Source organism: Crinia signifera, chromosome 2, assembly GCF_055691185.1.
Source record: "Crinia signifera chromosome 2, ASM5569118v1, whole genome shotgun sequence".
NCBI lineage: Eukaryota > Metazoa > Chordata > Amphibia > Anura > Myobatrachidae > Crinia > Crinia signifera.
The window spans coordinates 6,780,830-6,805,135 of NC_139218.1; the positions used below are offsets into that span (position 1 = coordinate 6,780,830).

At 46.8% G+C, this 24,306-nt stretch overlaps 1 protein-coding gene across 2 annotated transcripts in view; it reads right to left on the minus strand.

Moving 5' to 3' along the window:
• The window catches only part of HGD (homogentisate 1,2-dioxygenase), a 39,289-nt gene that overhangs the window by 5,398 nt on the left and 9,585 nt on the right, over window positions 1-24,306 (minus strand). Inside the window, exons 5-13 of one of the 2 annotated variants that reach the window (XM_083171503.1) lie at window positions 22,121-22,171; window positions 10,416-10,507; window positions 5,823-5,857; window positions 5,006-5,085; window positions 4,827-4,926; window positions 3,876-4,000; window positions 2,647-2,679; window positions 1,727-1,831; window positions 1,519-1,645 (exon numbers count right to left, since the gene is read on the minus strand). In XM_083171503.1, coding sequence (XP_083027629.1) covers window positions 1,519-1,645; window positions 1,727-1,831; window positions 2,647-2,679; window positions 3,876-4,000; window positions 4,827-4,926; window positions 5,006-5,085; window positions 5,823-5,857; window positions 10,416-10,507; window positions 22,121-22,171 — 748 coding nt within the window. The remainder of the gene's footprint in view (window positions 1-1,518; window positions 1,646-1,726; window positions 1,832-2,646; window positions 2,680-3,875; window positions 4,001-4,826; window positions 4,927-5,005; window positions 5,086-5,822; window positions 5,858-10,415; window positions 10,508-22,120; window positions 22,172-24,306) is intronic. The other variant, XM_083171505.1, reaches the window with a different exon arrangement.

Genomic DNA, 24,306 nt, shown 5'->3' on the forward strand with positions numbered 1-24,306 from the left:
CTTCCAGTCACATGGGAAGTGCTATAGACACCCCCTTCCCAGTCACGTGGGAAGTGCTATAGACACCCCCTTCCAGTCACATGGGAAGTGCTATAGACACCCCCTTCCCAGTCGCATGGGAAGTGCTATAGACATCCCCTTCCAGTCACATGGGAAGTGCTATAGACACCCCCTTCCAGTCACGTGGGAAGTGCTATAGACACCCCCTTCCAGTCACATGGGAAGTGCTATAGACACCCCCTTCCCAGTCGCATGGGAAGTGCTATAGACATCCCCTTCCAGTCACATGGGAAGTGCTGTAGACACCCCCTTCCAGTCACATGGGAAGTGCTATAGACACCCCCTTCCCAGTCACGTGGGAAGTGCTATAGACACCCCCTTCCAGTCACATGGGAAGTGCTATAGACACCCCCTTCCCAGTCGCATGGGAAGTGCTATAGACATCCCCTTCCAGTCACATGGGAAGTGCTATAGACACCCCCTTCCAGTCACATGGGAAGTGCTATAGACACCCCCTTCCAGTCACATGGGAAGTGCTATAGACACCCCCTTCCAGCACATGGGAAGTGCTATAGACACCCCCTTTCCAGTCACGTGGGAAGTGCTATAGACACCCCCTTCCCAGTCACATGGGAAGTGCTATAGACACCCCCTTCCCAGTCACATGGGAAGTGCTATAAACACCCCCTTCCCAGTCACATGGGAAGTGCTATAGACACCCCCTTCCCAGTCACATGGGACGTGCTATAGACACCCCCTTCCCAGTCACATGGGACGTGCTATAGACACACCCTTCCAGTCACATGGGAAGTGCTATAGACATCCCCTTCCAGTCACATGGGAAGTGCTATAGACACCCCCTTCCAGTCACATGGGAAGTGCTATAGACACCCCCTTCCAGTCACATGGGAAGTGCTATAGACACCCCCTTCCAGTCACGTGGGAAGTGCTATAGACACCCCCTTCCCAGTCGCATGGGAAGTGCTATAGACACCCCCTTCCAGTCACATGGGAAGTGCTATAGACACCCCCTTCCAGTCACGTGGGAAGTGCTATAGACACCCCCTTCCAGTCACATGGGAAGTGCTATAGACACCCCCTTGGGAAGTGCTATAGACACCCCCTTCCCAGTCACATGGGAAGTGCTATAGACACCCCCTTCCCAGTCGCATGGGAAGTGCTATAGACACCCCCTTCCAGTCACATGGGAAGTGCTATAGACACCCCCTTCCCAGTCACATGGGAAGTGCTATAGACACCCCCTTCCAGTCACATGGGAAGTGCTATAGACACCCCCTTCCAGTCACGTGGGAAGTGCTATAGAAACCCTTTTCCCAGTCACATGGGAAGTGCTATAGACACCCCCTTCCAGTCACGTGGGAAGTGCTATAGACACCCCCTTCCAGTCACGTGGGAAGTGCTATAGACGTGTCAGCGCTATAATACCGGACAGCACCAGCTCTTGTACTTTAACCCTGTGTCAGATCCATAAGTGTCTCATGCCCCCCGGTAACTTACTGTGGTAATAAGGAGGGCGGAATGTGTGGTCGGCCACCCCCCAACGTGGGGGGAAGATGACGAAATCTGCAATGGCGACCCCAGGCCGCAGCGACTTGGCGGTCAGTACTGTGAAGATGGAGGGGTCCTATGAACACAAGGGAAATGCAGAAGTAGGTGAGAGGAGTCGGTAGGAGGCGGAGCTTTGCCAAATGGACGATAAACTTACCGCATGATCGAACGCCACGCAATTAATCACCATGAAGTTTTCAAGGTTGTACTTGTAGGGGGCGTAATTACCGTGCCACACAACCACGTTATACGGGGAAAAATCCTACAGAGAGAGAGATGGACAATATGTACTGGCTGTATATTACTAATCACCGTGCCACGCAACCACGTTATACGGGGGGAAATCCTACACAGAGAGAGATAGACAATATGTACTGTCTGTATGTTATTAATCACCATGCCACACAACCACGTTATACGGGGGAAAATCCTACAGAGAGAGAGAGATGGACAATTTGTACTGTCTGTATATTACTAATCACCGTGCCACGCAACCACGTTATACGGGGAAAAATTCTACAGAGAGAGAGAGAAGGACAATATGTACTGTCTGTATATTACTAATAACCGTGCCACGCAACCACGTTATACGGGGAAAATCCTACAGAGAGAGAGAGATGGACAATATGTACTGTCTGTATATTACTAATAACCGTGCCACACAACCACGTTATACGGGGAAAACTCCTACAGAGAGAGAGAGATGGACAATATGTACTGGCTGTATATTACTAATCACCGTGCCACGCAACCACGTTATACAGGAAAAAAACCTACAGAGGGAGAGATGGACAATATGTACTTTCTGTATATTACTAATAACCGTGCCACGCAACCACGTTATACGGGGGAAATCCTACAGAGAGAGAGAGATGGACAATATGTACTGTCTGTATATTACTAATTACCATGCCACGCAACCACGTTATACGGGGAAAATCCTAGAGAGAGAGATGGACAATATGTACTGTCTGTATATTACTAATCACCGTGCCACGCAACCACGTTATACAGGGGAAAATCCTACAGAGAGAGATAGAGATGGACAATATGTACTGTCTGTATATTACTAATTACCGTGCCACGCAACCACGTTATACGGGGAAAATCCTACAGAGAGAGAGAGAGATGGACAATATGTACTGTCTGTATATTACTAATTACCATGCCACGCAACCACGTTATACAGGGGAAAATCCTACAGAGAGAGAGAGAGATGGACAATATGTACTGTCTGTATATTACTAATTACCATGCCACGCAACCACGTTATACGGGGGAAAATCCTACAGAGAGAGAGAGAGATGGACAATATGTACTGTCTGTATACTAATAACCGTGCCACACAACCACGTTATATGGGGGAAAATCCTAGAGAGAGAGAGATGGACAATATGTACTGTCTGTATATTAGTAATCACCGTGCCACGCAACCACGTTATACGGGGGGAAATCCTACAGAGAGAGAGAGAGAGAGATGGACAATATGTACTGTCTGTATATTACTAATTACCGTGCCACGCAACCACGTTATACGGGGGAAAATCCTACAGAGAGAGAGAGATGGACAATATGTACTGTCTGTATATTACTAATAACTGTACCACGCAACCACGTTATACGGGGAAAAATCCTAAAGAGAGAGAGATGGACAATCTGCACTGGCTGTATATTACTAATTACTGTGCCACGCAACCACGTTATAAGGGGGAAAATCCTTCAGAGAGAGAGAGAGATGGACATTATGTACTGTCTGTATATTAGTAATTACCGTGCCACGCAACCACGTTATACGGGGGAAAATCCTACAGAGGGAGAGATGGACAATATGTACTGTCTGTATATTACAAATCACCGTGCCACACAACCACGTTATACGGGGGAAATCCTACACAGAGAGAGATGGACAATATGTACTGTCTGTATATCACTAATCACTGTGCCACGCAACCACGTTATACGGGGGAAAATCCTACAGAGAGAGATGGACAATATGTACTGTCTGTATATTACTAATTACCGTGCCACGCAACCACGTTATACGGGGAAAAATCCTACAGAGAGAGAGAGAGATGGACAATATGTACTGTCTGTATATTACTAATCACCGTGCCACACAACCACGTTATACGGGGAAAAATCCTACAGAGAGAGAGAGAGAGATGGACAATATGTACTGTCTGTATATTACTAATTACCGTGCCACGCAACCACGTTATACGGGGGAAAATCCTACAGAGAGAGAGAGACCGACAATATCGGTGATACTGAAGCCACGTTTCCATACATAAGATCCGATGTCTTACCTGCCATGCCGAGAACAGCTTGCCCTGGTACTTGCTGATAACGGTGTATCCGCCGGGCACTGCCCTGTCCTCATACCATGCCACAGGGGTCAGGAAATCTCTGGGGTTGGCCAGGCCATTGGCTCCTATGATAAAGTTGCATCATTGGTGGGTGAAATGTTTCTGCTCTAGAACGTAGGGTGAGAATGCTAACACTAAGGGGCCCCATATGTACCCCACTCACCGATTGGCCCCATATGTACCCCACTCACCGATAGGCCCCATATGTACCCCACTCACCAATCGGCCCCTTATGTACCCCACTTACCGATCAGCCCCATATGTACCCCACTCACGATAGGCCCCATATGTACCCCACTCACCAATCGGCCCCATATGTACCCCACTCAATGATAGGCCCCATATGTACCCCACTCACCGATCGGCCTTATATGTACCCCACTCACCGATCGGCCCCATATGTACCCCACTCACTGATAGGCCCCATATGTACCCCACTCACCGATCGGCCCCATATGTACCCCACTCACCGATAGGCCCCATATGTACCCCACTCACCGATCGGCCCCATATGTACCCCACTCACCGATAGGCCCCATATGTACCCCACTCACCGATCAGCCCCATATGTACCCTACTTACAGATCGGCCCCATATGTACCCCACTCACCGATTGGCCTTATATGTACCCCACTCACCGATCTGCCCCATATGTACCCCACTCACTGATAGGCCCCATATGTACCCCACTCACCGATCGGCCCCATATGTACCCCACTCACCGATCGGCCCCATATGTAACCACCTGGTGTTATCTCCCCCCATGGCCTAGCTAGGTCTGTGTAATGACACATGTTGGCACTCACCAATCGGCCCCATATGTACCCCACCTGGTGCTATCTCCCCCCATGGCCTAGCTAGGTCTGTGTAATGACACGTGTCGTCACTCACCAATCGGCCCCAGGTCTGGAAGCTCAAAGTGGACTCCAAACACCTCCAGGACATAGCCTCTGGACTCTCCGAAAACCTCCACGCTGAAGCGCATCCCTTGCTAGGAGAGCGAGACCCAGGGATTAGGGGGATGAGACAGAGACACCTTATCTATCATTACTTCAGTATCATCCTATCACCTGGATCACACAGATCTCATTGGGGTCCACTGATATCTTCCCAAACTCCGTGATGATGAGGAGCTTCCCCTGCTGAGGAACTGGGGAGAGAAGGAGATGGGACATCTATGGACTTGTAGAATGGGAGGAGAACACGTATTACCTGTCCTACCAGGACCCCAATACATGACACCTGTCTATATACGGTCAATGAGTAGAAAAAGGTGATCTCTAATTCATTGTATTTTAGGGACTAGAAAATATAATAATACTTCTCAGTGACGTCTTATAATCTACAGGAAGGAACCCAGGATATTATCCCGCGGTGTCTGCCATCCAATAACCAGGGCACATTAGGTGAGAGCAGCCCTGCAGTGTCACACAGGTATCTGCAGTTCCCGGCTCCGAACACTAGAAGGAGCTAGAGCCACCTGATTACAGGTCTGCACCCCTGAAGAGCACGCGAAATCTGCTGATTTTAGTCTAATGTTACTATCAGCGCTGCTGTAGGCGGAGATAAGGAGATATAACATTTATAGGGACGGGAAGCGTTATTCTTATCGCACATAACCGCGTGTATAATGTCGTGTGCGCTGCACAATATATGACATTAATATTATTATCTGTTATCAGTATTAGACTTAATGATAGAAAACCACAAGATAAAGTTAATTTTATAATTCTCCGAATGTGATACCCAGCGAGACGCGGGCAGCGGCGAGATTACGGTTCTGTGACCGCTACATGTAACCACCCTGCGTATGGATAATGCACATCGCCATGATCTCGCTGCTGCCCGCTGTTACATACGCGCCTCTGTCTGTACATAGCTACTCACCAATTAGAAAGTCCCCGTCAGAGTTGTAGAAGCATCTACAGGGCGGGAAGAGGAATAACATGAGTAATGCAAGAGTCCGGATATTGAAGGGTTAAAAGTGTCTACAGTATTTAACAGGACACGCGGAGGATTACCCAGGGGCAGGGAGAGATACAGTCCTATATAATAACACTGCTCCTCACCTCTACAGGACACGCAGAGGATTACCCAGAGGCAGGGAGAGATACAGTCCTATATAATAACACTGCTCCTTACCTCTACAGGACACGCAGAGGATTACCCAGAGGCAGGGAGAGATACAGTCCTATATAATAACACTGCTCCTCACCTCTACAGGACACGCAGAGGATTACCCAGGGGCAGGGAGAGATACAGTCCTATATAATAACACTGCTCCTCACCTCTACAGGGCACAAGGAGGATTACCCAGGGGCAGGGAGAGATACAGTCCTATATAATAACACTGCTCCTCACCTCTACAGGACACACAGAGGATTACCCAGGGGCAGGGAGAGATACAGTCCTATATAATAACACTGCTCCTTACCTCTACAGGACACGCAGAGGATTACCCAGAGGCAGGGAGAGATACAGTCCTATATAATAACACTGCTCCTCACCTCTACAGGACACAAGGAGGATTACCCAGGGGCAGGGAGAGATACAGTCCTATATAATAACACTGCTCCTCACCTCTACAGGACACGAGGAGGATTACCCAGGGGCAGGGAGAGATACAGTCCTATATAATAACACTGCTCCTCACCTCTACAGGACACGCAGAGGATTACCCAGAGGCAGGGAGAGATATAGTCCTATATAATAACACTGCTCCTCACCTCTACAAGACACGCAGAGGATTACCCAGGGGCAGGGAGAGATACAGTCCTATATAATAACACTGCTCCTCACCTCTACAGGTCACGCGGAGGATTACCCAGGGGCAGGGAGAGATACAGTCCTATATAATAACACTGCTCCTCACCTCTACAGGACACACAGAGGATTACCCAGAGGCAGGGAGAGATACAGTCCTGTATAATAACACTGCTCCTCACATCTACAGGACACACAGAGGATTACCCAGGGGTAGGGAGAGATACAGTCCTATATAATAACACTGCTCCTCACCTCTACAGGACACGAGGAGGATTACCCAGGGGCAGGGAGAGATACAGTCCTGTATAATAACACTGCTCCTCACCTCTACAGGACACGCAGAGGATTACCCAGAGGCAGGGAGAGATACGGTCCTGTATAATAACACTGCTCCTCACCTCTACAGGACACGCAGAGGATTACCCAGAGGCAGGGAGAGATACAGTCCTATATAATAACACTGCTCCTCACCTCTACAGGACACACAGAGGATTACCCAGGGGCAGGGAGAGATACAGTCCTATATAATAACACTGCTCCTCACCTCTACAGGACACGCAGAGGATTACCCAGGGGCAGGGAGAGATACAGTCCTATATAATAACACTGCTCCTCACCTCTACAGGACACGCAGAGGATTACCCAGGGGCAGGGAGAGATACAGTCAGATACAGTCCTATATAATAACACTGCTCCTCACCTCTACAGGACACGCAGAGGATTACCCAGGGGCAGGGAGAGATACAGTCCTATATAATAACACTGCTCCTCACCTCTACAGGACACGCGGAGGATTACCCAGGGGCAGGGAGAGATACAGTCAGATACAGTCCTATATAATAACACTGCTCCTCACCTCTACAGGACACACAGAGGATTACCCAGAGGCAGGGAGAGATACAGTCCTGTATAATAACACTGCTCCTCACCTCTACAGGACACACAGAGGATTACCCAGGGGCAGGGAGAGATACAGTCCTATATAATAACACTGCTCCTCACCTCTACAGGACACACAGAGGATTACCCAGGGGCAGGGAGAGATACAGTCCTATATAATAACACTGCTCCTCACCTCTACAGGACACGCAGAGGATTACCCAGGGGCAGAGAGAGATACAGTCCTATATAATAACACTGCTCCTCACCTCTACAGGACACGCAGAGGATTACCCAGGGGCAGGGAGAGATACAGTCCTATATAATAACACTGCTCCTCACCTCTACAGGACACACAGAGGATTACCCAGAGGCAGGGAGAGATACAGTCCTGTATAATAACACTGCTCCTCACATCTAGAGGACACACAGAGGATTACCCAGGGGTAGGGAGAGATACAGTCCTATATAATAACACTGCTCCTCACCTCTACAGGACACACAGAGGATTACCCAGGGGCAGGGAGAGATACAGTCCTGTATAATAACACTGCTCCTCACCTCTACAGGACACGCAGAGGATTACCCAGAGGCAGGGAGAGATACAGTCCTGTATAATAACACTGCTCCTTACCTCTACAGGACACGCAGAGGATTACCCAGAGGCAGGGAGAGATACAGTCCTGTATAATAACACTGCTCCTCACCTCTACAGGACACGCAGAGGATTACCCAGAGGCAGGGAGAGATACAGTCCTGTATAATAACACTGCTCCTCACCTCTACAGGACACACAGAGGATTACCCAGGGGCAGGGAGAAATACAGTCCTATATAATAACACTGCTCCTCACCTCTACAGGACACGCAGAGGATTACCCAGGGGCAGGGAGAGATACAGTCCTATATAATAACACTGCTCCTCACCTCTACAGGACACGCAGAGGATTACCCAGGGGCAGGGAGAGATACAGTCCTATATAATAACACTGCTCCTCACCTCTACAGGACACGCGGAGGATTACCCAGGGGCAGGGAGAGATACAGTCAGATACAGTCCTATATAATAACTCTGCTCCTCACCTCTACAGGACACGCAGAGGATTACCCAGGGGCAGGGAGAGATACAGTCCTATATAATAACACTGCTCCTCACCTCTACAGGACACGCGGAGGATTACCCAGGGGCAGGGAGAGATACAGTCAGATACAGTCCTATATAATAACACTGCTCCTCACCTCTACAGGACACACAGAGGATTACCCAGAGGCAGGGAGAGATACAGTCCTGTATAATAACACTGCTCCTCACCTCTACAGGACACACAGAGGATTACCCAGGGGCAGGGAGAGATACAGTCCTATATAATAACACTGCTCCTCACCTCTACAGGACACACAGAGGATTACCCAGGGGCAGGGAGAGATACAGTCCTATATAATAACACTGCTCCTCACCTCTACAGGACACGCAGAGGATTACCCAGGGGCAGAGAGAGATACAGTCCTATATAATAACACTGCTCCTCACCTCTACAGGACACGCAGAGGATTACCCAGGGGCAGGGAGAGATACAGTCCTATATAATAACACTGCTCCTCACCTCTACAGGACACGCAGAGGATTACCCAGGGGCAGGGAGAGATACAGTCAGATACAGTCCTATATAATAACACTGCTCCTCACCTCTACAGGACATGCAGAGGATTACCCAGGGGCAGGGAGAGATATAGTCCTATATAATAACACTGCTCTCACCTCTACAGGACACACGGAGGATTACCCAGGGGCAGGGAGAGATACAGTCCTATACAATAACACTGCTCCTCACCTCTACAGGACACACAGAAGATTACCCAGGGGCAGGGAGAGATACAGTCCTATACAATAACACTGCTCCTCACCTCTACAGGACACACAGAGGATTACCCAGGGGCAGGGAGAGATACAGTCCTATATAATAACACTGTTCTTCACCTCTACAAGACACACAGAGGATTACTCAGGGCAGGGAGAGAAACAGTCAGATACAGTCCATATAGTGACACTGCTCCTCACCTCTACAGGACATAGAGGATTACCCAGGGGCAGAAAGAGATACAGTCAGATTCAGTCCTATATAATAACACTGCTCCTCACCTATACAGAACGCACAGAGGATTACCCAGGGGCAGAGAGAGATACAGTCAGATACAGTCCTATATAATACTGCTCCTCACCTATACAGGACACACAGAGGATTACCCGGGGGCAGAGAGATACTTACAGTCAGATACAGTCCTACATAATAACATCCTAACACGGGCAGATTAGAGAGCAGACTGTAGACACAGGGGCAGATTAGAGAGCATAGTACAGATACAGGGGCAGATTAGAGAGCAGAGTACAGACCCAGGAGCAGATTAGAGAGCAGAGTACAGACCCAGGGGCAGATTAGAGAGCAGACTAAGTACAGACACAGGGGCAGATTAGAGAGCAGAGTACAGACCCAGGGGCAGATTAGAGAGCAGACTACAGACCCAGGGGCAGATTAGAGAACAGACTGTTGACACAAGGGCAGATTAGAGAGCAGAGTACAGACCCAGGGGCAAATTAGTGAGCAGAGTACAGATGCAGGTTCAGATTAGAGAGCAGATTACAGACCCAGGGGCAGATTAGAGAGCAGATTACAGACCCAGGGGCAGATTAGTGAGCAGAGTACAGATGCATGTTCAGATTAGAGAGCAGACTGCAGACACAATGGCAGATTAGGAGCAGATTACAGATAACAGTGCTGAACGAAGTACATTGATGTGATGACCTCTGACCCCAGCAGCAGTGATATCACTTTATTACCTGTCAGTCATGGAGGTATTACAGGTGTAAATGTGGATGGCGATTCCATTGCGTGACTTGGTGTCACCGGCTCCGCAGAGAGTGTGCAACCCCTAGGGAGACAGTGGGGCTTATTCTACAATAAGTATAACTCCGAGTCTATACGGATTGTCGCCGTTATACAGTAATATTACAGTCTATAGAGAACACTAATATTATTAGCATTAATAGCAGGCATTTGTATAGCACAAACATATACTGTGGAACTGTATATTTGGGGAAAAATAAAACCCCACACTGTATAGGCCGTATAATTACTAATTAACAAAGATTTGGGAATGACAGCACAGGATCCTACGTCAATGACTACTAGGGTGACCAATTTATCCCTTTAATCCGGGACACATATTAATTACACAGGTTCTATGGCTGGCTTTCACCTGGTTTTAAACTGCCACAGAACCTGTGTAATTAATATGTGTCCCGGATTAAAGGGATGAGTTGGTCACCCTAGTGACTACTTATATAACACTGGGACAGCACAGGACCCTACGTCAGTGACTACTTATATAACATATTACCGGGACAGCACAGGACCCTACGTCAGTGACTACTTATATAACATATTACTGGGACAGCACAGGACCCTACGTCAGTGACTACTTATATAACATATTACTGGGACAGCACAGGACCCTACGTCAGTGACTACTTATATAACATATTACCGGGACAGCACAGGACCCTACGTCAGTGACTACTTATATAACATATTACCGGGACAGCACAGGACCCTACGTCAGTGACTACTTATATAACATTTTACCGGGACAGCACAGGACCCTACGTCAGTGACTACTTATATAACATATTACCGGGACAGCACAGGACCCTACGTCAGTGACTACTTATATAACATATTACCGGGACAGTACAGGACCCTACGTCAGTGACTACTTATATAACATATTACCGGGACAGCACAGGACCCTACGTCAGTGACTACTTATATAACATATTACCGGGACAGCACAGGACCCTACGTCAGTGACTACTTATATAACATATTACCGGGACAGCACAGGACCCTACGTCAGTGACTACTTATATAACATATTACCGGGACAGCACAGGACCCTACGTCAGTGACTACTTATATAACATATTACCGGGACAGCACAGGACCCTACGTCAGTGACTACTTATATAACATATTACCGGGACAGCACAGGACCCTACGTCAGTGACTACTTATATAACATATTACCGGGACAGCACAGGACCCTACGTCAGTGACTTCTTATATAACATATTACCGGGACAGCACAGGACCCTAGGTCAGTGACTACTTATATAACATATTACCGGGACAGCACAGGACCCTACGTCAGTGACTACTTATATAACATATTACCGGGACAGCACAGGACCCTACGTCAGTGACTACTTATATAACATATTACCGGGACAGCACAGGACCCTACGTCAGTGACTACTTATATAACATATTACCGGGACAGCACAGGACCCTACGTCAGTGACTACTTATATAACATATTACCGGGACAGCACAGGACCCTACGTCAGTGACTACTTATATAACATATTACCGGGACAGCACAGGACCCTACGTCAGTGACTACTTATATAACATATTACCGGGACAGCACAGGACCCTACGTCAGTGACTACTTATATAACATATTACCGGGACAGCACAGGACCCTACGTCAGTGACTACTTATATAACATATTACCGGGACAGCACAGGACCCTACGTCAGTGACTACTTATATAACATATTACCGGGACAGCACAGGACCCTACGTCAGTGACTACTTATATAACATATTACCGGGACAGCACAGGACCCTACGTCAGTGACTACTTATATAACATATTACCGGGACAGCACAGGACCCTACGTCAGTGACTACTTATATAACATATTACCGGGACAGCACAGGACCCTACGTCAGTGACTACTTATATAACATATTACCGGGACAGCACAGGACCCTACGTCAGTGACTACTTATATAACATATTACCGGTACAGCACAGGACCCTACGTCAGTGACTACTTATATAACATATTACCGGGACAGCACAGGACCCTACGTCAGTGACTACTTATATAACATATTACCGGGACAGCACAGGACCCTACGTCAGTGACTACTTATATAACATATTACCGGGACAGCACAGGACCCTACGTCAGTGACTACTTATATAACATATTACCGGGACAGCACAGGACCCTACGTCAGTGACTACTTATATAACATATTACCGGGACAGCACAGGACCCTACGTCAGTGACTACTTATATAACATATTACCGGGACAGCACAGGACCCTACGTCAGTGACTACTTATATAACATATTACCGGGACAGCACAGGACCCTACGTCAGTGACTACTTATATAACATATTGCCGGGACAGCACAGGACCCTACGTCAGTGACTTCTTATATAACATATTGCCGGGACAGCACAGGACCCTAGGTCAGTGACTACTTATATAACATATTGCCGGGACAGCACAGGACCCTACGTCAGTGACTACTTATATAACATATTGCCGGGACAGCACAGGACCCTACGTCAGTGACTACTTATATAACATATTACCGGGAAAGCACAGGACCCTACGTCAGTGACTACTTATATAACATATTACCGGGACAGCACAGGACCCTACGTCAGTGACTACTTATATAACATATTACCGGGACAGCACAGGACCCTACGTCAGTGACTACTTATATAACATATTACCGGGACAGCACAGGACCCTACGTCAGTGACTACTTATATAACATATTACCGGGACAGCACAGGACCCTACGTCAGTGACTACTTATATAACATATTACCGGGACAGCACAGGACCCTACGTCAGTGACTACTTATATAACATATTACCGGGACAGCACAGGACCCTACGTCAGTGACTACTTATATAACATATTACCGGGACAGCACAGGACCCTACGTCAGTGACTACTTATATAACATATTACCGGGACAGCACAGGACCCTACGTCAGTGACTACTTATATAACATATTACCGGGACAGCACAGGACCCTACGTCAGTGACTACTTATATAACATATTACCGGGACAGCACAGGACCCTACGTCAGTGACTACTTATATAACATATTACCGGGACAGCACAGGACCCTACGTCAGTGACTACTTATATAACATATTACCGGGACAGCACAGGACCCTAGGTCAGTGACTAGTTATATAACATATTACCGGGACAGAACAGGACCCTACGTCAGTGACTACTTATATAACATATTACCGGGACAGCACAGGACCCTACGTCAGTGACTACTTATATAACATATTACCGGGACAGCACAGGACCCTACGTCAGTGACTACTTATATAACATATTACCGGGACAGCACAGGACCCTACGTCAGTGACTTCTTATATAACATATTACCGGGACAGCACAGGACCCTACGTCAGTGACTACTTATATAACATATTACCGGGACAGCACAGGACCCTACGTCAGTGACTACTTATATAACATATTACCGGGACAGCACAGGACCCTACGTCAGTGACTACTTATATAACATATTACCGGGACAGCACAGGACCCTACGTCAGTGACTACTTATATAACATATTACCGGGACAGCACAGGACCCTACGTCAGTGACTACTTATATAACATATTACCGGGACAGCACAGGACCCTACGTCAGTGACTACTTATATAACATATTACCGGGACAGCACAGGACCCTACGTCAGTGACTTCTTATATAACATATTACCGGGACAGCACAGGACCCTAGGTCAGTGACTACTTATATAACATATTACCGGGACAGCACAGGACCCTACGTCAGTGACTACTTATATAACATATTACCGGGACAGCACAGGACCCTACGTCAGTGACTACTTATATAACATATTACCGGGACAGCACAGGACCCTACGTCAGTGACTACTTATATAACATATTACCGGGACAGCACAGGACCCTACGTCAGTGACTACTTATATAACATATTACCGGGACAGCACAGGACCCTACGTCAGTGACTACTTATATAACATATTACCGGGACAGCACAGGACCCTACGTCAGTGACTACTTATATAACATATTACCGGGACAGCACAGGACCCTACGTCAGTGACTACTTATATAACATATTACCGGGACAGCACAGGACCCTACGTCAGTGACTACTTATATAACATATTACCGGGACAGCACAGGACCCTACGTCAGTGACTACTTATATAACATATTACCGGGACAGCACAGGACCCTACGTCAGTGACTACTTATATAACATATTACCGGGACAGCACAGGACCCTACGTCAGTGACTACTTATATAACATATTACCGGGACAGCACAGGACCCTACGTCAGTGACTACTTATATAACATATTACCGGGACAGCACAGGACCCTACGTCAGTGACTACTTATATAACATATTACCGGGACAGCACAGGACCCTACGTCAGTGACTACTTATATAACATATTACCGGGACAGCACAGGACCCTACGTCAGTGACTACTTATATAACATATTACCGGGACAGCACAGGACCCTACGTCAGTGACTACTTATATAACATATTACCGGGACAGCACAGGACCCTACGTCAGTGACTACTTATATAACATATTACCGGGACAGCACAGGACCCTACGTCAGTGACTACTTATATAACATATTACCGGGACAGCACAGGACCCTACGTCAGTGACTACTTATATAACATATTACCGGGACAGCACAGGACCCTACGTCAGTGACTTCTTATATAACATATTGCCGGGACAGCACAGGACCCTAGGTCAGTGACTACTTATATAACATATTGCCGGGACAGCACAGGACCCTACGTCAGTGACTACTTATATAACATATTGCCGGGACAGCACAGGACCCTACGTCAGTGACTACTTATATAACATATTACCGGGAAAGCACAGGACCCTACGTCAGTGACTACTTATATAACATATTACCGGGAAAGCACAGGACCCTACGTCAGTGACTACTTATATAACATATTACCGGGACAGCACAGGACCCTACGTCAGTGACTACTTATATAACATATTACCGGGACAGCACAGGACCCTACGTCAGTGACTACTTATATAACATATTACCGGGACAGCACAGGACCCTACGTCAGTGACTACTTATATAACATATTACCGGGACAGCACAGGACCCTACGTCAGTGACTACTTATATAACATATTACCGGGACAGCACAGGACCCTACGTCAGTGACTACTTATATAACATATTACCGGGACAGCACAGGACCCTACGTCAGTGACTACTTATATAACATATTACCGGGACAGCACAGGACCCTACGTCAGTGACTACTTATATAACATATTACCGGGACAGCACAGGACCCTACGTCAGTGACTACTTATATAACATATTACCGGGACAGCACAGGACCCTACGTCAGTGACTACTTATATAACATATTACCGGGACAGCACAGGACCCTACGTCAGTGACTACTTATATAACATATTACCGGGACAGCACAGGACCCTACGTCAGTGACTACTTATATAACATATTACCGGGACAGCACAGGACCCTACGTCAGTGACTACTTATATAACATATTACCGGGACAGCACAGGACCCTACGTCAGTGACTACTTATATAACATATTACCGGGACAGCACAGGACCCTACGTCAGTGACTACTTATATAACATATTACCGGGACAGCACAGGACCCTAGGTCAGTGACTAGTTATATAACATATTACCGGGACAGAACAGGACCCTACGTCAGTGACTACTTATATAACATATTACCGGGACAGCACAGGACCCTACGTCAGTGACTACTTATATAACATATTACCGGGACAGCACAGGACCCTACGTCAGTGACTACTTATATAACATATTACCGGGACAGCACAGGACCCTACGTCAGTGACTTCTTATATAACATATTACCGGGACAGCACAGGACCCTACGTCAGTGACTACTTATATAACATATTACTGGGACAGCACAGGACCCTACGTCAGTGACTACTTATATAACATATTACCGGGACAGCACAGGACCCTACGTCAGTGACTACTTATATAACATATTACCGGGACAGCACAGGACCCTACGTCAGTGACTACTTATATAACATATTACCGGGACAGCACAGGACCCTACGTCAGTGACTACTTATATAACATATTACCGGGACAGCACAGGACCCTACGTCAGTGACTACTTATATAACATATTACCGGGACAGCACAGGACCCTACGTCAGTGACTACTTATATAACATATTACCGGGACAGCACAGGACCCTACGTCAGTGACTACTTATATAACATATTACCGGGACAGCACAGGACCCTAGGTCAGTGACTACTTATATAACATATTACCGGGACAGCACAGGACCCTACGTCAGTGACTACTTATATAACATATTACTGGGACAGCACAGGACCCTACGTCAGTGACTACTTATATAACATATTACTGGGACAGCACAGGACCCTACGTCAGTGACTACTTATATAACATATTACCGGGACAGCACAGGACCCTACGTCAGTGACTACTTATATAACATATTACCGGGACAGCACAGGACCCTACGTCAGTGACTACTTATATAACATATTACCGGGACAGCACAGGACCCTACGTCAGTGACTACTTATATAACATATTACCGGGACAGCACAGGACCCTACGTCAGTGACTACTTATATAACATATTACCGGGACAGCACAGGACCCTACGTCAGTGACTACTTATATAACATATTACCGGGACAGCACAGGACCCTACGTCAGTGACTACTTATATAACATATTACCGGGACAGCACAGGACCCTACGTCAGTGACTACTTATATAACATATTACCGGGACAGCACAGGACCCTACGTCAGTGACTACTTATATAACATATTACCGGGACAGCACAGGACCCTACGTCAGTGACTACTTATATAACATATTACCGGGACAGCACAGGACCCTACGTCAGTGACTACTTATATAACATATTACCGGGACAGCACAGGACCCTACGTCAGTGACTACTTATATAACATATTACCGGGACAGCACAGGACCCTACGTCAGTGACTACTTATATAACATATTACCGGGACAGCACAGGACCCTACGTCAGTGACTACTTATATAACATATTACCGGGACAGCACAGGACCCTACGTCAGTGACTACTTATATAACATATTACCGGGACAGCACAGGACCCTACGTCAGTGACTACTTATATAACATATTACCGGGACAGCACAGGACCCTACGTCAGTGACTACTTATATAACATATTACCGGGACAGCACAGGACCCTACGTCAGTGACTACTTATATAACATATTACCGGGACAGCACAGGACCCTACGTCAGTGACTACTTATATAACATATTACCGGGACAGCACAGGACCCTACGTCAGTGACTTCTTATATAACATATTGCCGGGACAGCACAGGACCCTAGGTCAGTGACTACTTATATAACATATTGCCGGGACAGCACAGGACCCTACGTCAGTGACTACTTATATAACATATTGCCGGGACAGCACAGGACCCTACGTCAGTGACTACTTATATAACATATTACCGGGAAAGCACAGGACCCTACGTCAGTGACTACTTATATAACATATTACCGGGAAAGCACAGGACCCTACGTCAGTGACTACTTATATAACATATTACCGGGACAGCACAGGACCCTACGTCAGTGACTACTTATATAACATATTACCGGGACAGCACAGGACCCTACGTCAGTGACTACTTATATAACATATTACCGGGACAGCACAGGACCCTACGTCAGTGACTACTTATATAACATATTACCGGGACAGCACAGGACCCTACGTCAGTGACTACTTATATAACATATTACCGGGACAGCACAGGACCCTACGTCAGTGACTACTTATATAACATATTACCGGGACAGCACAGGACCCTACGTCAGTGACTACTTATATAACATATTACCGGGACAGCACAGGACCCTACGTCAGTGACTACTTATATAACATATTACCGGGACAGCACAGGACCCTACGTCAGTGACTACTTATATAACATATTACCGGGACAGCACAGGACCCTACGTCAGTGACTACTTATATAACATATTACCGGGACAGCACAGGACCCTACGTCAGTGACTACTTATATAACATATTACCGGGACAGCACAGGACCCTACGTCAGTGACTACTTATATAACATATTACCGGGACAGCACAGGACCCTACGTCAGTGACTACTTATATAACATATTACCGGGACAGCACAGGACCCTACGTCAGTGACTACTTATATAACATATTACCGGGACAGCACAGGACCCTACGTCAGTGACTACTTATATAACATATTACCGGGACAGCACAGGACCCTACGTCAGTGACTACTTATATAACATATTACCGGGACAGCACAGGACCCTAGGTCAGTGACTAGTTATATAACATATTACCGGGACAGAACAGGACCCTACGTCAGTGACTACTTATATAACATATTACCGGGACAGCACAGGACCCTACGTCAGTGACTACTTATATAACATATTACCGGGACAGCACAGGACCCTACGTCAGTGACTACTTATATAACATATTACCGGGACAGCACAGGACCCTACGTCAGTGACTTCTTATATAACATATTACTGGGACAGCACAGGACCCTACGTCAGTGACTACTTATATAACATATTACTGGGACAGCACAGGACCCTACGTCAGTGACTACTTATATAACATATTACCGGGACAGCACAGGACCCTACGTCAGTGACTACTTATATAACATATTACCGGGACAGCACAGGACCCTACGTCAGTGACTACTTATATAACATATTACCGGGACAGCACAGGACCCTACGTCAGTGACTACTTATATAACATATTACCGGGACAGCACAGGACCCTACGTCAGTGACTACTTATATAACATATTACCGGGACAGCACAGGACCCTACGTCAGTGACTACTTATATAACATATTACCGGGACAGCACAGGACCCTACGTCAGTGACTACTTATATAACATATTACCGGGACAGCACAGGACCCTAGGTCAGTGACTACTTATATAACATATTACTGGGACAGCACAGGACCCTACGTCAGTGACTACTTATATAACATATTACTGGGACAGCACAGGACCCTACGTCAGTGACTACTTATATAACATATTACTGGGACAGCACAGGACCCTACGTCAGTGACTACTTATATAACATATTACCGGGACAGCACAGGACCCTACGTCAGTGACTACTTATATAACATATTACCGGGACAGCACAGGACCCTACGTCAGTGACTACTTATATAACATATTACCGGGACAGCACAGGACCCTACGTCAGTGACTTCTTATATAACATATTACCGGGACAGCACAGGACCCTACGTCAGTGACTACTTATATAACATATTACCGGGACAGCACAGGACCCTACGTCAGTGACTACGTATATAACATATTACCGGGACAGCACAGGACCCTACGTCAGTGACTACTTATATAACATATTACCGGGACAGCACAGGACCCTACGTCAGTGACTACTTATATAACATATTACCGGGACAGCACAGGACCCTACGTCAGTGACTACTTATATAACATATTACCGGGACAGCACAGGACCCTACGTCAGTGACCACTTATATAACATATTACCGGGACAGCACAGGACCCTACGTCAGTGACTACTTATATAACATATTACCGGGACAGCACAGGACCCTACGTCAGTGACTACTTATATAACATATTACCGGGACAGCACAGGACCCTACGTCAGTGACTACTTATATAACATATTACCGGGACAGCACAGGACCCTACGTCAGTGACTACTTATATAACATATTACCGGGACAGCACAGGACCCTACGTCAGTGACTACTTATATAACATATTACCGGGACAGCACAGGACCCTACGTCAGTGACTACTTATATAACATATTACCGGGACAGCACAGGACCCTACGTCAGTGACTACTTATATAACATATTACTGGGACAGCACAGGACCCTACGTCAGTGACTACTTATATAACATATTACTGGGACAGCACAGGACCCTACGTCAGTGACTAGTTATATAACATATTACCGGGACAGCACAGGACCCTACGTCAGTGACTACTTATATAACATATTACCGGGACAGCACAGGACCCTACGTCAGTGACTACTTATATAACATATTACCGGGACAGCACAGGACCCTACGTCAGTGACTACTTATATAACATATTACCGGGACAGCACAGGACCCTACGTCAGTGACTACTTATATAACATATTACCGGGACAGCACAGGACCCTACGTCAGTGACTACTTATATAACATATTACTGGGACAGCACAGGACCCTACGTCAGTGACTTCTTATATAACATATTACTGGGACAGCACAGGACCCTACGTCAGTGACTACTTATATAACATATTACTGGGACAGCACAGGACCCTACGTCAGTGACTACTTATATAACATATTACCGGGACAGCACAGGACCCTACGTCAGTGACTACTTATATAACATATTACCGGGACAGTACAGGACCCTACGTCAGTGACTACTTATATAACATATTACCGGGACAGCACAGGACCCTACGTCAGTGACTACTTATATAACATATTACTGGGACAGCACAGGACCCTAGGTCAGTGACTACTTATATAACATATTACCGGGACAGCACAGGACCCTACGTCAGTGACTACTTATATAACATATTACTGGGACAGCACAGGACCCTACGTCAGTGACTACTTATATAACATATTACCGGGACAGCACAGGACCCTACGTCAGTGACTACTTATATAACATATTACCGGGACAGCACAGGACCCTACGTCAGTGACTACTTATATAACATATTACTGGGACAGCACAGGACCCTACGTCAGTGACTACTTATATAACATATTACCGGGACAGCACAGGACCCTACGTCAGTGACTACTTATGTAACATATTACCGTGACAGCACAGGACCCTACGTCAGTGACTACTTATATAACATATTACTGGGACAGCACAGGACCGTACGTCAGTGACTACTTATAGAACATATTACTGGGACAGCACAGGACCCTACGTCAGTGACTACTTATAGAACATATTACCGGGACAGCACAGGACCCTACGTCAGTGACTACTTATAGAACATATTACCGGGACAGCACAGGACCCTACGTCAGTGACTACTTATATAACATATTACTGGGACAGCACAGGACCCTACGTCAGTGACTACTTATAGAACATATTACTGGGACAGCACAGGACCCTACGTCAGTGACTACTTATATAACATATTACCGGGACAGCACAGGACCCTACGTCAGTGACTACTTATAGAACATATTACTGGGACAGCACAGGACCCTACGTCAGTGACTACTTATAGAACATATTACCGGGACAGCACAGGACCCTACGTCAGTGACTACTTATAGAACATATTACCGGGACAGCACAGGACCCTACGTCAGTGACTACTTATATAACATATTACTGGGACAGCACAGGACCCTACGTCAGTGACTACTTATAGAACATATTACTGGGACAGCACAGATCACTTACATCCACAAAGTCGCGCTGCGTCTCTTCTATCACAAACGGCTTCCATCGCAGCTGGGAACGGAACAGATGCAGGTTATTATATGACATTCACCCCCGGGGTGACAATGGGCAATCCAGGCCCCCCGGGGTGACAATGTGCAATCCAGGCCCCCAGTATGACAATGGGCAATCCAGACCCCTGGGGTAAGAACGGGCAATCCAGACCCCCGGGGTGACAATGGGCAATCCAGACACCCCCGGGTGACAATGGGCAATCCAGACCCCCGGGGTGACAATGGGCAATCCAGACACCCCCGGGGTGACAATGGGTAATTCAGACCCCCGGGTGACAAAGGGCAATCCAGACCCACGGGGTGACAATGGGCAATCCAGACCCCCGGGGTGACAATGGGCAATCCAGACCCCTGTGGTAATAACAGCCAATCCAGGGCCATTGTCATATCAAAGGCAAATCCTGGGAGAGGAGCAGGGGGAGAATAAAGCCTCCCTGTATGGTCCGGGCATGTAGCAAAAACCGGAACGGTCCGGACCACATGGAGAGGCTGTAATCTCCCCTTCCCCATGTCCCTGGGGGCATCCCCCCGGACAAAACACCCCCTGGACGGGACACAATGCAGATTTTAATGTCCACTCCGGCAGTCCTGGGTCTTGTCCGAATCTGTTTTTCTCATAGTTCCAAATCCTGGTGCCCAGTGAAAACACTGACTATGAAACTCCCACCCTCTTCATTCAGTCACATCCTCCTTCATAAATACATTTCCAAATACTTACATGGCTGGGATTTAAACCCATGACCTTCCCTATTGCAGTCAGGCACCTTACTCGTGACGCTATTTGCTCCTGTATGCGAAGTATGGTAGTATGCTGAAATATGTGCCTTAAATATAGAAGGGTGTTGTGACTTAAGGTGCTAAGGGACATGAGGGGGAGACGGGGGGCGGCCGGTGATGGCGATGCCGGGGATTAGAGAGATGGACTTTGCAAGTAAGACTGATTAAAAGAAAACTTTTTGACAGGTGATGTAGAACAGCGCCCCCTGCCTTGCAGTGCCCTGTGTGGTGGCAAATGGTGCGGTGCCCTAGTTAAAGCCCCAGGACAGTCATTTATTTATTTTATTTATTTACAGTGTCTTATATAGCGCAGCAGATTCCGTTACAGCATCTTATATAGCGCAGCAGATTCCGTTACAGTGTCTTATATAGCGCAGCAGATTCCGTTACAGTGTCTTATATAGCGCAGCAGATTCCGTTACAGTGTCTTATATAGTGCAGCAGATTCCGTTACAGCGTCTTATATAGCGCAGCAGATTCCGTTACAGTGTCTTATATAGAGCAGCAGATTCCGTTACAGCGTCTTATATAGCGCAGCAGATTCCGTTACAGTGTCTTATATAGCGCAGCAGATTCCGTTACAGTGTCTTATATAGTGCAGCAGATTCCGTTACAGCGTCTTATATAGCGCAGCAGATTCCGTTACAGTGTCTTATATAGAGCAGCAGATTCCGTTACAGTGTCTTATATAGCGCAGCAGATCCCGTTACAGTGTCTTATATAGCGCAGCAGATACCGTTACAGTGTCTTATATAGTGCAGAAAATTCCGTTACAGTGTCTTATATAGCGCAGCAGATTCCGTTACAGCATCTTATATAGCGCAGCAGAATCCGTTACAGCGTCTTATATAGCGCAGCAGATTCCGTTACAGCGTCTTATATAGCGCAGCAGATTCCGTTACAGCGTCTTATATAGCGCAGCAGATTCCGTTACAGCGTCTTATATAGCGCAGCAGATGCCATTACAGCGTCTTGTATAGTGCAGCAAATTCCGTTACAGCGTCTTATATAGCGCAGCAGTTTCCGTTACAGTGTCTTATATAGCGCAGCAGATTCCGTTACAGTGTCTTATATAGCGCAGCAGATTCCGTAACAGCGTCTTATATAGCGCAGCAGATTCCGTTACAGCGTCTTATATAGCGCAGCAGATTCCATTACAGTGTCTTATATAGCGCAGCAGATTCCGTTACAGCGTCTTATATAGCGCAGCAGATCCCGTTACAGTGTCTTATATAGTGCAGCAGATTCCGTTACAGCGTCTTATATAGCGCAGCAGATTCCGTTACAGCGTCTTATATAGCGCAGCAGATCCCGTTACAGTGTCTTATATAGTGCAGCAGATTCCGTTACAGCGTC